The sequence below is a fragment of the Pleurodeles waltl genome, chromosome 6, assembly GCF_031143425.1.
Source record: "Pleurodeles waltl isolate 20211129_DDA chromosome 6, aPleWal1.hap1.20221129, whole genome shotgun sequence".
NCBI lineage: Eukaryota > Metazoa > Chordata > Amphibia > Caudata > Salamandridae > Pleurodeles > Pleurodeles waltl.
In genome coordinates, this window is record NC_090445.1 from 1,721,663,520 (window position 1) to 1,721,680,365 (window position 16,846).

The following is a 16,846-nucleotide window of genomic DNA, read 5'->3' on the forward strand; positions in this document are numbered from 1 at the left end:
CTGGATTTGAGCACAAGTTTATTTTATTTCATTTGTGTGACATCTAGTAGGTAGTTGTCTTATCCTTTGAGGTGGGCACTCTATTATTTACACTTTGATAATGTTCAGCTCCCTTATGTTAAAGAGTTGGTGAATCTCATGGCTTCGTTTGATTGGATTCTTTCAGTCACCTTCGACACACATCAGGCAGGGCATATTCTTGATGGGATTTTTGCCCGCCCAGAGGATCTGGTGACTGTGTCCAACACTCCTTTGGCCTGGACTGATCACCACCTTCTCTTGTTCAAAAGTGCTAAGTGATTTCCCAACCAATAGATAAAATCGGGCAACAAATCGTTGCGGTTATGGAATAAAATTACTGAGACTCAGCTGGGCCCGGCAGTAAAGGAAGGCTGGGAGATAGCGGAGAATCTTCATTTGTCTGCTCTGGAGGTTTTCAATTCAGGTTTAGTCCTTGCTATGGATAAGTTGGCCCCGGTGATAATAAAGCCAGAGGGCAGGCCTAAGAAAACTAGTTGGCCCTCGTTTAATAGTGATTTGACAGTGCTTCAGAGGAGGTACCGTCAACAAGAAAGACGATGGAAGTTATATCCTAATGAGACAGAGAAGGAGAAATTAAGAACTGTTCTAAAAATGTATAAGGCAGCTTGTTTTGAGGCAACATCAGCCTTTTTTTTTTTTTTTTTTTTTTTAACTAAAATTAAGAATGCATCTAATGCGCCTAAAGAACTATTTAAGGTAGTTCGCTCTCTAAATACGCCTCCTGTTCCCCCTACCACCGCACCTAATTCTCAGGCAACTTGTAATCAAATTGTGGTGTTTTTTTAAACTAAAATCCGGCAAATGCATGCAGATTTCCTCTTGACGGATCCTTGGATAGCCCCTCTGGACTCTCCAAGTCAGGATACCCCCCTGCTTACATATTTCCCTCCGCTGTTGCCGGATAGGATTAAAGAATTTCTAATGGGGATTAAGTCTGGTTCACCTATGGATCCCTGTCCACCCGGCATTTTGCAGATGATTTTGGAACCTGCGGTTCCGAAGTTAGCTACCATTTTTTAGGAAGTTCTGTCCTCCGGGGTCTTCCCTTCTACATGGAAGCAGGCCACTGTTATTCCTCTAAAAAAGAAGCCCGATCAAACTGCCTTTGATTTAAGCAACCTGCAACCTATTTCCTTGCTACCGACATTGGCTAAGATATTTGAAAAACATATTATGTACTGTCCATGTTTCTTGACCAGGTTTGATCAGTCACAACATGGGTTTAGAAGGGCTCATAGTACGGAATCAGCGCTACTAACGACATCTGACTCCATCCGTAGATTACTGGATGAGGGGCAAGGTACTATTCTCGTACTATTGGATCTTTCTGCGGCATTTGATACCATCTCGCCTGCTATCTTGGTCTCTCGCCTCCATCAGGCTGGAATAAGACATTCCGCTCTTAAAATCCTGGAGTCTTTCTTAAGTGATAGATCTAATATTGTAAGCTGGGAGGGCTTTAAAGCACCGGCTTTTCATCTGCCATGTGGCGTGCCTCAGGGCTCGGCGTTAAGTCCAACGCTTTTCAATATCTATGTGGCCCCCTTAGCAAGACTTATCCGATCATGTGGTTTTATCCCATCCTCCTATGCTGATGACACACAACTTATCATCCCGGTGTCCAGGAGCAACTGGGAGGAAGTGGCGGATCGGTTTAATAATTGCATGTAGGATATTAATAGGTGGATGAAACAGAATTGGCTTAGGCTTAATATTAACAAGACGGAGATTGTTTTGTATGGTTATAGTAAGGAACTGTGGAGTTCGCGATGGTGGGCGGATGAATGTGGAAAGCCACTGGTCACCCATGCGTGGCTACTAGAAATTTGGGAGTGATCTTTGATGACGCTTTGAGCTTTAAACCACAGGTTAGTGCTATAGGTATTGGACACTGAAACTCTTGAGAAAAATGTTACCGTTTCGGAAGCAGGAGGAAAGAGTCACTTATCTTAGCATTGATTATGTCCAGATTGGACTACTGCAACTCTTTGCTTCTGGATATCGATGAGAGTTCCTTGAGGAAACTGCAGCTAATTCAGAACAATGCAGCTCGTATGATTTTGGAATTTCCACGCTTAGCTTCGGCTTCCCATAGCTTAAAGTGTCTTCATTGGCTTCCGGTTGGCAAGAGGATTATTTTTAAAGCCCTCTGCCTAACCTTTAAAGCGCTATATGGGGACGGTGCTGAACACCTGGCCGATAGACTCAGTTGGTATCGTCCAGGGCACGTAATAAGATCGAACAATTCCTACCTGATTCAGGTTTGTCGAACTCGTAGAGTCAGGTGGGGAGACAAAGCTTTTACAGTGCCGGCTGCCAGATATTGGAATGCTCAACCGCTGGACATCAGGAAAGAACGCAGCTTCATGATATTTAGGAAGCGAGTGAAAACTTGGCTGTTTCCACGGTAGGGTTACTGGTTCTCGGTCGTCCCCTCATTATTTATGTCCTCAAGCACTTCGATGCTAAGGCCGGAACGCGCTATATAAATCTCCATACCTACCTACATACATACATACATACCTACATACACTCCAAATAATCCACTTTCCTACAAGGTCGTGAATTTTTGCTTTTAAATGACAAAAAAGCAAGAAAATGAACTAGAAGTCGGCAACCTTCCTAGAGAGCAGTTTTGGACAAAAACGTTAAATGCAGTTCAATGTAAGTTAGTATGAGGTCATTTTACGCACTATAGCCTGTCTTTCAGCTATGTTTCTCTTTAGACATGCTTTCAAATGCATTGTTTTCTTTTAATTCAACTATTTTGTACTTATGTAACTTTTCCTAACCTTTTATATTTTTATGTTTTCTCCCTCTGAAGGCCAAACCTCATACACAATGTGTGCCGTGTTGTATGTGATTTTTCATTGCACATTTATGGCTTGTTGCAGCCACTTGTGTGCTTAGGGGCTCAGGGTAGCGGATGGGGGCTGGCCGTCTGTGTGTGAGGGTCTTTGGGTCTGATGGAGGTGTTGATCTTTGTGATGCTAGGATATGTTGCGTTTGAAGAGGGGCTACGATCCGCACCGTAGGATCCTTTGTGTTAATTTTAGAAAGGGAAAGTGGAGGATTCCACCTGGGTTTCTGCAAGTTCTGATTCCTCCTTCTCGTGTCCTTCTCCGCAGGGATCAATGACTTGATTCACTTTGACTTCATGGATCCCCCTCCTCACGAGACCCTGGTACTGGCCTTGGAGCAGTTATATGCCTTGGGGGCACTGAACCACCTGGGGGAGCTCACCAAGGTACGAGAAGCAATGCCAGCTGTTGAACATGACAAGACAGAGTGCCAGGGGCGAGCGGTGTTTGTATTGTATGCCAGTGTGTATATCTGCTGCCCTAAGTCTCCTAAGACGTTACCATCTGTCTGTCCTGTAAGTGGGAGGACAGTTGTCTGTGGCCTCTGAGTAACCGGACATGTAGTTCCCCTGCCCATTGTCCATGCCTGGAAGACCAGTGTCATCTGAGATGTTGTTCTGCTTTCTAATTTATAAACCTGTAGTTTTGGGGAAATCTTGGCTGAGTCCTTGGCCTCTGCACTGTTCCACTTGTCTTAAACTACAGAAATTTAATTTATTTCTCCCAGTACTTACACCTTTGACATTGGGGCTTGTGCCAGTCCTTTGCTTTGTTCTGAGCATGGGAAGAGCTAGTTGGTGAACATGGAAGGCCTCATATGCCACCCTTGACAGTGCAGGCTCCTCAGTATATAAATTCATGTGATGGCTTCGGTGCAGGCCTAGGAAAGCCCCGCCTTCCACCCTTGACAGCATTGACGCAGTAGGAAATAACTTCTTGGAATTGCCTCAGTGCAGGATTGGGAAAGACTAGCCTGGCACATGTCATGGCATGGGCTCATCATTGGATAAGTACAGCTTGTAATGACCTCTCCTTTGAGTGACTCCCTTTATTTCTCTTGTTTTTCAAGCTCGGAAGGAGAATGGCTGAGCTTCCAGTGGACCCTATGCTTTCTAAGATGATCCTTGCTTCTGAACAGTGAGTTGAGACTGAAACTTTAATTCCTTTATAGTAATAACTATATGTTCGATGGCATCTGTCGCTGTAGATACGCATGTTATGCAATAGCTCGCCATCTGGTGTTGGGCCGGAGTGTTACAAGTTGTTTTTCTTCGAAGAAGTCTTTCGAGTCACGGGACCGAGTGACTCCTCCTTTTGTCTCCATTGTGCATGGGCGTCGACTCCATCTTCGATTGTTTTTTTTCCGCCATCGGGTTCGGACGTGTTCCTGTCGCTCCGAGTTTCGGAACGGAAAATTAGCTAATTTCAGAAGATTTTCGTTGGTATTGTTGCGTTCGGGATCGGCGTACTTAGATTCCACACCGCATCGAAGATCGAAGAGCTCCGGTGCCCTTCGGGGTAGTTTTTCGATCCCCCGTCGGGGCCTGGTCGGCCCGACCGCGTGCTGAAGAACGCCGATGGAACGGACCCCGTTCCGTTTCTGCCCCAAATGCCACAATAAATACCCCTATACAGACCAACACTTGGTCTGTAACCTGTGCCTGTCACCTGAGCACAGTGAAGACACCTGTGAGGCCTGTCGTGCGTTCCGGTCCCGAAAGACACTCCGAGACCGTCGAGCCAGAAGACTTCAGATGGCGTCCGCACCGACAGCCCACCGAGAGTTCGAGGAGCAGGAAGAGGAAGGTACCTTCTCGATCCAAGAATCGGACTCCGAAGGATTCGACGATACACAAACCGTGAGTAAGACGTCGAAAACCACACAGAGAAAGATTTACAAGGCCCAGGGGACGCCACTGCCATCCGGCCATGGCTCCACCCATAAATTTGGTGACCGACCGTCGGCACCGAAAAAGCCGAGGTCGTCCGACTCCGGTCGAGACACCGGCACGCAGCCTTCTCGGGACCGAGAAAGTGCTGCAGATAAGCCTCGACACCGAGATGCCGGTGTGGACACGGCTCGACGCCGAGACAGCAGCACCGAAGAAGATCGACGCCGAGAGGTTTCGGCCCCGAAAAAGAAAAAAGTCACCTCGGAGCCGAAAAAACACGCAGACAGGGTTTCGATGCCGAAACAAACTGCAAGCCACCCAGCTTCAGGCTCTTATACAGAAGAGCACTCGCTAACCTCCCAAATGCGAAAGCATAGGTTTGAGGAAGAGCTACAAGCAACTGATGTGGACCATACGCAAAAGCGTATCTTCATACAGCAGGGGACAGGAAAAATAAGCACCCTTCCCCCCATTAGGAGAAAGAGAAGGTTGGAGTTCCAGACTGAACAGACACCACAACCAAAAGTGGTGAAAAGAGTTACCCCACCACCCTCTCCTCCGCCCGTGATTAACGTCTCACCAGCACAAACTCCATCACACTCCCCAGCTCACACCACCATAAGCCAGGGTGACCAAGATCAAGACGCATGGGACCTATACGACGCCCCAGTGTCAGATAACAGTCCGGAGGCATACCCTACGAAGCCATCTCCACCAGAAGACAGCACCGCGTATTCTCAAGTGGTGGCTAGAGCAGCACAATTTCACAACGTAAGCCTCCACTCAGAACAGGTCGAGGATGATTTTTTATTCAACACACTCTCCTCCACCCACAGCTCATACCAAAGCCTGCCTATGCTCCCTGGTATGCTCCGGCACGCGAAAGAAATCTTTAAGGAGCCGGTCAAAAGTAGGGCAATCACACCAAGGGTGGAAAAAAAGTATAAGGCGCCTCCTACAGAACCGGCCTTCATCACTACACAGCTGCCACCAGACTCTGTTGTTGTAGGAGCAGCTAGGAAAAGGGCCAACACCCACACATCTGGAGATGCACCACCCCCAGATAAAGAAAGCCGCAAGTTCGATGCAGCTGGTAAGAGAGTCGCAGCACAAGCTGCAAACCAGTGGCGCATCGCGAACTCCCAGGCACTACTTGCGCGCTATGACAGAGCCCACTGGGACGAGATGCAACATCTCATTGAACATCTGCCCAAGGACTTACAAAATAGGGCAAAACAAGTGGTTGAGGAGGGACAGACCATTTCCAACAACCAGATCCGCTCCTCCATGGACGCTGCAGATACAGCTGCACGGACAATTAATACATCTGTAACTATCAGAAGGCATGCATGGCTCCGAACGTCTGGATTTAAACCAGAGATTCAACAAGCAGTTCTCAATATGCCTTTTAATGAAAAAGAACTGTTCGGTCCAGAAGTGGACACAGCGATTGAGAAACTCAAAAAAGATACGGACACTGCCAAAGCCATGGGCGCACTCTACTCCCCGCAGAGCAGAGGGAATTACAGCACATTCCGTAAAACGCCCTTTCGAGGGGGGTTTCGGGGTCAGAGCACACAAGCCAGCACCTCACAAGCAACACCGTCCAGTTACCAGGGACAGTATAGAGGAGGTTTTCGGGGACAATATAGAGGAGGGCAATTCCCTAGAAATAGAGGAAGATTTCAGAGCCCCAAAACCCCTACTACTAAACAGTGACTCACATGTCACTCACCCCCTCCACACAACACCACTGGGGGGAAGAATAAGTCATTATTACAAAGCATGGGAGGAAATCACTACAGACACTTGGGTTCTAGCAATTATCCAACATGGTTATTGCATAGAATTTCTACAGTTCCCTCCAAACATACTACCAAAAGCACAAAATTTGACAACACACCATTCCAATCTCCTGGAGATAGAAGTGCAGGCACTATTGCAAAAGAATGCAATCGAATTAGTGCCAAACACACAAATAGACACAGGAGTTTACTCACTGTACTTTCTGATACCAAAGAAGGACAAAACGCTGAGATCAATCCTAGACCTCAGAGTAGTGAACACTTTCATCAAATCAGACCACTTTCACATGGTCACACTACAAGAAGTATTGCCATTGCTAAAACTACACGACTACATGGCAACTTTAGACCTCAAGGATGCTTATTTCCATATACCAATACACCCATCGCACAGGAAATACCTAAGGTTTGTATTCAAAGGAATACATTACCAATTCAAGGTACTGCCTTTCGGATTAACAACCGCACCAAGAGTCTTTACCAAATGCCTAGCGGTAGTCGCTGCACACATAAGAAGGCAGCAAATACATGTGTTCCCATATCTAGACGACTGGCTAATCAAGGCCCATTCGTTAATACAGTGCTCAAATCACACAAATCATATCATACAAACCCTCTTCAAACTAGGGTTCACCGTCAATTTCACAAAATCCAAAATTCTGCCGCGCAAGGTACAACAATACCTGGGAGCCATAATAGACACATCAAAAGGAGTAGCCACTCCAAGTCCACAAAGAATTCGAAATTTCAACACCATCATACAACGCATGTATCCAACACAAAGGATACACGCAAAGATGGTACTACAACTCCTAGGCATGATGTCTTCATGCATAGCCATTGTCCCAAACGCAAGACTGCACATGAGGCCCTTACAACAGTGCCTAGCATCACAATGGTCACAAGCACAGGGTCACCTTCTAGATCTGGTGTTAATAGACCGCCAAACTTACCTCTCGCTTCTATGGTGGAACAACATAAATTTAAACAAAGGGCGGCCTTTCCAAGACCCAGTGCCACAATACGTAATAACAGATGCTTCCATGACAGGGTGGGGAGCACACCTCGATCAACACAGCATACAAGGACAATGGAACGTACATCAAACAAAACTGCATATAAATCACCTAGAACTTCTAGCAGTTTTTCAAGCACTAAAAGCTTTCCAACCAATAATAGTTCACAAATACATTCTCTTCAAAACAGACAACATGACAACAATGTATTATCTAAACAAGCAGGGGGGGACGCACTCCACGCAGTTAAGCCTGCTAGCACAAAAGATTTGGCGTTGGGCAATTCACAACCAAATTCGCCTAATAGCACAATTTATACCAGGGATCCAAAATCAACTCGCAGACAATCTCTCTCGAGATCACCAACAGGTCCACGAATGGGAAATTCACCCCCAAATTCTGAACACTTATTTCAAACTCTGGGGAACACCTCAGATAGACTTGTTTGCAACAAGGGAGAACGCAAAATGCCAAAACTTCGCATCCAGATACCCACACGAACAATCCCAAGGCAATGCCCTATGGATGAACTGGTCAGGGATATTTGCTTACGCTTTTCCTCCTCTCCCTCTCCTTCCTTACCTGGTAAACAAACTCAGTCAAAGCAAACTCAAACTCATATTGATAGCACCAACTTGGGCAAGGCAACCCTGGTACACAACGCTGCTAGACCTATCAGTAGTACCCTGCATCAAATTGCCCAACAGGCCAGATCTGTTGACACAGCACAACCAAAAGATCAGACACCCAGATCCAGCATCGCTGAATCTAGCAATCTGGCTCCTGAAATCCTAGAATTCGGGCACTTACAACTTACCCAAGAATGTATGGAAGTCATAAAACAAGCCAGAAGGCCATCCACCAGGCACTGCTATGCAAGTAAATGGAAGAGGTTTGTTTGCTACTGCCATATTAATCAAATACAACCATTACACACAACTCCAGAACATGTAGTGGGTTACTTGCTTCACTTACAAAAATCTAACCTGGCTTTCTCTTCCATTAAAATACACCTTGCAGCAATATCTGCATACCTGCAGACTACCTATTCAACTTCCCTATATAAGATACCAGTCATTAAAGCATTCATGGAGGGCCTTAGGAGAATTATACCACCAAGAACACCACCTGTTCCTTCATGGAACCTAAATGTTGTCCTAACTAGACTTATGGGTCCACCTTTTGAACCCATGCACTCCTGCGACATACAGTTCCTAACCTGGAAGGTGGCATTTCTCATCGCCATTACTTCCCTACGAAGAGTAAGCGAGATTCAGGCGTTTACAATACAGGAACCTTTTATACAACTACACAAGAATAAGGTCGTCCTAAGGACCAATCCTAAATTTTTGCCAAAGGTTATTTCACCGTTCCATCTCAATCAAACAGTGGAACTTCCAGTGTTCTTTCCACAGCCAGATACCGTAGCTGAAAGGGCACTACATACATTAGATGTCAAAAGAGCATTGATGTATTACATTGACAGAACAAAAAACATCAGAAAGACTAAACAACTATTTATTGCATTTCAAAAACCTCATGCAGGAAACCCAATATCAAAACAAGGTATAGCCAGATGGATAGTTAAATGCATCCAAATCTGCTACCTTAAAGCTAAACGACAGCTGCCCATTACACCAAGGGCACACTCAACCAGAAAGAAAGGTGCTACCATGGCCTTTCTAGGAAACATCCCAATGCAAGAAATATGTAAGGCAGCCACATGGTCTACGCCTCACACATTCACCAAGCACTACTGTGTAGACGTGTTATCCGCACAACAAGCCACAGTAGGTCAAGCCGTATTAAGAACATTATTTCAGACTACTTCCACTCCTACAGGCTGATCCACCGCTTTTGGGGAGATAACTGCTTACTAGTCTATGCAAAACATGTGTATCTCCAGCGACAGATGCCATCGAACTGAAAATGTCACTTACCCAGTGTACATTTGTTCGTGCCATCAGTCGCAGTAGATTCGCATGTGCCCACCCGCCTCCCCGGGAGCCTGTAGCAGTTTGGAAGTTACCTTCAATTATTTATATATGTATCATCTCAACCTTAAATAGGTGCATACTTAGTCACTCCATTGCATGGGCACTATTACTACAATTCAACTCCTACCTCACCCTCTGCGGGGAAAAACAATCGAAGATGGAGTCGACGCCCATGCGCAATGGAGACAAAAGGAGGAGTCACTCGGTCCCGTGACTCGAAAGACTTCTTCGAAGAAAAACAACTTGTAACACTCCGGCCCAACACCAGATGGCGAGCTATTGCATAACATGCGAATCTACTGCGACTGATGCCACGAACAGATGTACACTGGGTAAGTGACATTTTCATTTTAATTGGTTGTGAAATGTTGCTCTTAGGTATACTCGTTCTTCAGCATTGGATCTTTCATTGGTTCATGTGCTTGAATTTTCCCTCGTCATCCAGCTGGGAATCCTTAGTCACAGGTGTTCAATGGCAGTGCACCTGTAGACAAAACAACTCTGGAAAAAACATAGACAACATGCAAGGTACGCACCTCGTTCTGTCACCGGAAGTCTGGCCAGTGCGAGTGGCTGCCACTCCACTCCTCTCAGAGGCTCTAACTGGCAGAGGCTTCACCACACGTCCGTGTGATGGGGAATCTCAAGAGCTCAGTTCCAGGGGTAGCATCACACGGGTGCCCTGCGTGCCCCCAGGGTCCTGAGACACTGGGGACACTTGTGCAGCCCCTTCTGTAGTCCTGATCGTGCTGGCGTGCACATAGCACCAGGGCTATCAGAGGGCTTTCCCTCATTCGCCTGGTGGCGTGGCTCCAGGCAAATGAGAGAATCTCTTTGCCTTTGCGCTCGTGCCCTGTTCCTGATGTGGGCGCAGAGGCAAACATGCCTTTTAGAAGGCGCTTTGAAACTGCACCACAAAAAGGTGGTCAATTGTGATGAAGTTACCAGAATCTCAGATGATGATGTCGGCACGACTAGTGGTGAAATGAACACAAACATTGGCAGTCTCAACTCTTGAGATGAAAAAGTCGAAGATGATGGTCATCCAGGGTAATCCGAAGACCCAGGGTTGGTGAGTATGTGTCTCCCCTACCAAAGACCAAGGACCTGCGCCCTAATGATGGGGAAATTCCACAACAGCATCAAGTAAATGTAGTTTACCAGTGTCGGCCTCTGAAGAATCTTACTTCCTATTGTCTCTAAAGAAAAGGCAAGAAGGTCTCTAGGGCTGATGCCTGTACTTGGCCGCATGCAGGAAGAGGTTGGTTTGACTCAGCGTGATGATTACTGCGATCTGGTCTAAGATTGGGAGGAATTAGGAAGTAGCTTATAACTTGCCGTCATGCTTCTGAATCGAGTGAAGAGATGATTTAATAATATCAGTGCCTGCGCTTGGGAGATAAAGGGCTCTCAATATACCATGCATGGCCGCTCCTATCATAGAAGGCAGGAAATTTGATTCCCTGGAATTGCCAATGCAACAGCAACTTGTCCACCTCAGAGGATAAAGTCACCCATTGCTAGATGTCATTCAAATTGAGTAAAATAAACCTGTGCTCAGTACCTGGTAATGTGACGCAGAGCAGTCGAGCCTAAATCACAGGCAGTGTGTAAACTATTTGAGGAGGCGTACACAGTAGAAAAACTCACACAGAACCCAATAAAATTCCACAACCATTTTGAAAAGGAAGAGCAATCTTTTATGAATAAAATAAGAGTGAAACAACAAACGTCCAATGAGGAGAATCGAGACCTGGATTTTAAAAATGTATGTGGAAATAGCACCACAAAGCTCCAGTCTGTGGAAGCGTAGACCTGGACCGAGGCGCGATCTGAGGCCGACTGCAATGGAGTACTTATCGGATACACCATGCAGATTGGTCCTAGTGAAAGTCTGAAGTCAGAAAAGTGCAAAGAGAAAGCTTAAGTCCAAATGCAAGAAAGGGCTTTGACCCGTTTGGAGAAGAAAAATTCACCTGGAGTTGGCCACTGCTGAAAATTTAGCTGTTGCTGCGGAGCCAAAGGCTGGATACTTGAAGCAGGTTTGTCCTGCTGGGGAGATGGCGCTTCAGAGATTTCTTGCTCACAAAAAATCCCAACACAAAATGGAACCTTTTCCCACAGGTCTCCCTTGATGCTCTCTGGAAATGTTTTCAAAGTATCCAAACTTTTTTCTGATGCCAAAAATAAAACAGTAGTACGCTTCTACACAGGGAGGCCTAAAGACATCTTTTCACTGCCGCTGTAGTGGATGGCCCCATAAGTACTATAGTCCACAAGTGGCAGTTAAATTTCCAGTCCATTCATGTACACTTCTAAGGCCCCTGGATCTCTGAGAAGAAAACTCTCAGGGTATTGGACAGAGGACAACAGTAAAGTCCAGCCCAGGTTCATTTGCCACTGGTCAGCTGGGTACATCCAGGAAAAGGTCTCTTGCAGCTTGTAATGTCCCTGTAACAGCACTGGAGGTCAGCCAGGTGACATTTGGAGTCCACTTCTTTGTCCTGTGTACAAGGAGGTGGGGGAGATCTATCCATTCAGGGCTCCTCTAAGGTCACAGATAGCAGGTCCAATCCTCTTCTGTTCTTCCTCAGGTCCAGAAACTGTTCTGAGGATGGCTGGGTGAGGGTCCAGCTTTGGAGAGCTCACCAGCCTGTTGCACAGAAAGGTTCGTGGGCACTAATCAGTGAGGTAAAAGTTCCCAGAAGCAACCCTACCCCCTTTTTCGGCAGTTTCTGTTTGCCCTACTGCAAACAGTCACACAGTGCCCTTCACCCTCAAAATCTAAGATGGATAAGCCCTTCTCCCTTTGTGCAGTACCTGTGTGCCCACTGTAGTAGGCTGGCCTGGCTTGTAATGGGTACCAAAGGTACTTACACCTTGTGCCAGGTCCAGTTATCCCTTATTAGTGTAGAAGAGGTGTTTCTAGCAGTTTCGGCTGATAGAAGGTAGCTATGGCAAAGCAGCTTAGGCTGAAGTAGGAGACCTGTAAAGCTCCTACTATACCACTGGTGTCATATGCACAATATCATAAGAAAACACACTACACAGAAGTACTAAAAATAAAGGTACTTTATTTTTATGACAATATGCCAAAAGTATCTCAGTGAGTACCCTCAGTATGAGGATAAGTTATATACACAAGATATATGTACACAAACCAAAATTACGCAGGTAATAGCAAGAAAAGTAATGCAGTGTAAAGTTACAGTAGATTGCAATAGGAGCACATAGGTATAGGGGCAACACAAACCATATACTCCAAAAGTGGAATGCGAACCACGAATGGACCCCATACCTATGTGAGCTTGTAGAGGGTCGCTGGGGCTGTAAGAAAACAGTGAGGGTTATTAAAATAGCCCACCCCAAGACCCTGAAAGGTAGGTGTAAAGTGCCCCTACTACCCCCAGAGAGCACAGAAGTCGTGACAGGGGGATTCTGCAGGAAGAACAAACACCAGCAATGCAACAACAGTGGATTTCCGGACCTGAGTACCTGTAAGACAAGGGGACCAAGTCCAATAGTCGTGACAGTGTTGAGAGTGGGCAGGAGCCCAGGAAATGCCAGCTGAGGGTGCAAGGAAGCTGCCACCTGTTGGAAGAAGCTTGGAGTTCTGCAAGAAAGAGGAGAGCTAGGAACTACTCCTTTGGAGGATGGATGTCCCACGTCGCAATGAAGCTTGCAGAGGTGTTCCCACGCAGAGCGACCGCAAACAAGCCTTGCTAGCTGTAAGGGTCGCGGTAGAGGTTTTTGGGTGCTGCTCTGGCCCAGGAGGGACCAGGATGTCGCCACTTGGAGGAGGAGACAGAGGGGGCGCAGCAACTCAGGGAGCCCTCACAGAAGCAGGCAGCACCCGCAGAAGTACCTGAACAGGCACTTGGAAGAAAAGTGAACCGGAGTCCACCCGAAGACACAAAAGGGAGTCCCACGACGCTGGAGGACAACTCAGAAGGTTGTGCACTGCAGGAAGGAGTGTCGGGACCCAGGCTTGCCTGTGCACAAAGGAAATCCTGGAAGAGTGCACAGGAGCCGGAGCAGCTGCAAATCACGTGGTACCCAGCAATACAGTCTAGCGTGGGGAGGCAAGGACTTACCTCCACCAAACTTGGACTGAAGAGTCACTGGACTTTGGGAGTCACTTGGACAGAGTTGCTGAGTTCCAGAGACCACGCTCGTCGTGCTGAGAGGGGACCCAGAGGACCAGTGATGCAGTCTTTTGGTGCCTGCGGTTTCAGAGGAAAGATTCCGTTGACCCACAGGAGATTTCTTCAGAGCTCCTGGTGCAGAGAGGAGGCAGGCTACCCCCAGAGCATGCACCACCTGGAAACAGTCGAGAAAGCCATCAGGATGAGGCGATACAAGGTTGCTAGTAGTCGTCTTGCTACTTTGTTGCGGTTTTGCAGGCGTTCTGAGCAGTCAGCGGTCGATCCTTTGGTAGAAGGTGAAGAGGGAGATGCAGAGGAACTCTGGTGAGCTCTTGCATTCGTTATCTGATGAGATCCCCAAAGCAGAGACCCTAAATAGCCAGAAAAGGAGTTTTGGCTACCTAGGAAGGAGGATTGGCTACCAAGAGAGATAAGAGCCTATCAGAAGGAGCCTCTGACGTCACCTGCTAGCACTGGCCACTCAGAGCAGTCCAGTGTGCCACAGACACCTCTGTTTCCAAGATGGCAGAGGTCTAGGACACACTGGAGGAGCTCTGGGCACCTCCTCTGGGGGGGTGCAGGTCAGGGGAGTGGTCACTCCCCTTTCCTTTGTCCAGTTTCGCGCCAGAACAGGGCTGGGGGATCCCTGAACCGGTGTAGACTGGCTTATGCAGAGATGGGCACCATCTGTGCCCATCAAAGCATTTCCAGAGGCTGGGGGAGGCTACTCCTCCCCAGCCTTCACACCTATTTCCAAAGGGAGAGGGTGTAACACCCTCTCTCAGAGGAAATCCTTTGTTCTGCCTTCCTGGGCCAGGGCTGCCTGGACCACAGGAGGGCAGAAACCTGTCTGAGGGGTTGGCAGCAGCAGCTGCAGTGGAGACCCCAGAAAGGCAGTTTGGCAGTACCCAGGTTCTGTGCTAGAGACCCTGGGTGGGGGGGTGGGCATGGAATTGTCACCCCCAATGCCAGAATGGCATTGGGGTGACAATTCCATGATCTTAGACATGTTAATGGCCATGTTCGGAGTTACCATTGTGACGCTCTACATAGGTAGTGACCTATGTACAGTGCACGCGTGTAATGGTGTCCCCGCACTAACGAAGTCCGGGGAATTTGCCCTGAACGATGTGGGGGCACCTTGGCTAGTGCCAGTGTCCCCACACACTAAGTAACTTTGCACCCAACCTTCACCAGGTGAAGGTTAGACATATAGGTGACTTATAAGTTACTTAAGTGCAGTGGTAAATGTTTGTGAAATAACGTGGACGTTATTTCACGCAGGCTGCAGTGGCAGGCCTGTGTAAGAATTGTCAGAGCACCCTATGGGTGGCAAAATAAATGCTGCAGCGCATAGGGATCTCCTGGAACCCCAATACCCTGGGTACCTCAGTACCATATACTAGGGAATTATAAGGGTGTTCCAGTATGCCAATGTGAATTGGTGAAATTGGTCACTAGCCTGTTAGTGGTTATGCTCTCTCTGCTTTCTAAATTGTCACTGAGGTTCTGGATAGCAGAGCCTCAGTGAGACAGTTAGGCATCACACAGGGAACACATACAGGGCACACTTATGAGCACTGGGGCCCTGGCTGGCAGGGTCCCAGTGACACATACAACTAAAACAACATATATACAGTGAAAATATGGGGGTAACATGCCAGGCATTCCTACACCCACCCAGTGGTGTTTCTAGGGTAATAAGCAGTCCCCTTCTCTTTAGTCATTCAAAACCAGTTGTGGTGCCAGACTGACTGTAGGGGAAAAACTGTGGCTTTCCAAGTGTCACCCAATCATGCTTGTGACTGAGCAGGACCCGTTGAAGTTAATTAAGTTCCTGTGCCCACCCCAACTAGTCTTCAATTCTGGGAGAGAAAACACCTCCCACTCCCAGACCATTGTCTCTGCTCTGGGAGCGATTTTCACACCTTATATAAGCTAAGGACAGGTCGGGCAGCTGCTGGAGAGCTAATTCAGATTAGCCTCCAGCAGCTTCAGGTAGGGTAAAGGTAACTTTCTAAAAGTTACATTTCCAGTATATTTAAAGAAATCCGCATTCGCCATAAAATTTCATTTTTATTAAATATAAAAATAAGCCTTTAAGTTGGAGTCTATAGCTGGTCCGATTGAAAAGGCATAGATTAAAGTGTATAATCTATACTTTGACTTTTCTTATGTATCAGTTGCAGCCTCACCAGTAACAATGTCTTTTGGACCTAGACACTGGGGGAGCCCGTAGTTTCTAGTGTCACACATCTTCCACCCTTAAATATTTTCACATTCTACCTTGCAGGTAGCCGCGTTTTGTTAGGGGTGACCTATTTAATATTTACAATCAAGTTCTCGTACCTGTGAAAAGGATGAGTTTGACAGGTCATGCTACAGGTTTTAAGCTGTTGCAGTCAGACTGCACAGGGTAACTTGGTGAATAATTCAGGAGACCTCTAGTCAATCATTGATTCACCCGAAGCTGCACATGCTTCTAACAAAAGATGCTTCTCAGACAGGTTTGGGAATGCATTTGAGTGGCATGCATGTCAACAAAAGATGATCTCTCTTGGAATCCACACTTCAGAAGTCAGGCTGCAGATTGCAGACTTCAGATAGGACTTGCTGCAAAGGTTTGGTGCAATACTGGCCCCCTCTGGAGTGACTTTGGGCCTCAAGGAGCCACAGAGCCTGCCTGTATCAGATCACCTGATGTCCACCTGACCAGCAGCAGACCACGTTCCCTCCCAGCCAGAGCTCACAGGTGTGACAGATTCTCTCTTGCTGCGTTGGGTGGGGGAGGTGTGACCTAAGGAACGTGGAGAGCAGAGGCCTCTTGTCTCCTGAGTAAAGTCAGCACCACATCAGCCTCCTACAGCTGCTGGTGATGTGTTTAGCTCTCGGTGCAGGTCAAAACAGATCCCAACTAATTGACACAGCACAGTTCTCAAATTTAGTGTCTGTGTCCTTAATCACTGCACCTTACAGCTTGGCACCTCGCGACTTAGATTATGATGCTTTAGGTATTCCATAGGACCCTGTGAGATAATGCAAGTGCACCATTCAGCTTAGGGTCATGTGATATGAAAGTTAAGAGATT

At 47.0% G+C, this 16,846-nt stretch overlaps 1 protein-coding gene across 1 annotated transcript in view; it reads left to right on the forward strand.

Moving 5' to 3' along the window:
* DHX16 (DEAH-box helicase 16) overlaps positions 1–16,846 on the forward strand; it is a 180,709-nt gene that overhangs the window by 87,653 nt on the left and 76,210 nt on the right. The window contains exons 16-17 of the mRNA XM_069241954.1: positions 3,171–3,289; positions 3,973–4,040. Of these exons, the coding sequence (XP_069098055.1) occupies positions 3,171–3,289; positions 3,973–4,040 (187 nt within the window). The remainder of the gene's footprint in view (positions 1–3,170; positions 3,290–3,972; positions 4,041–16,846) is intronic.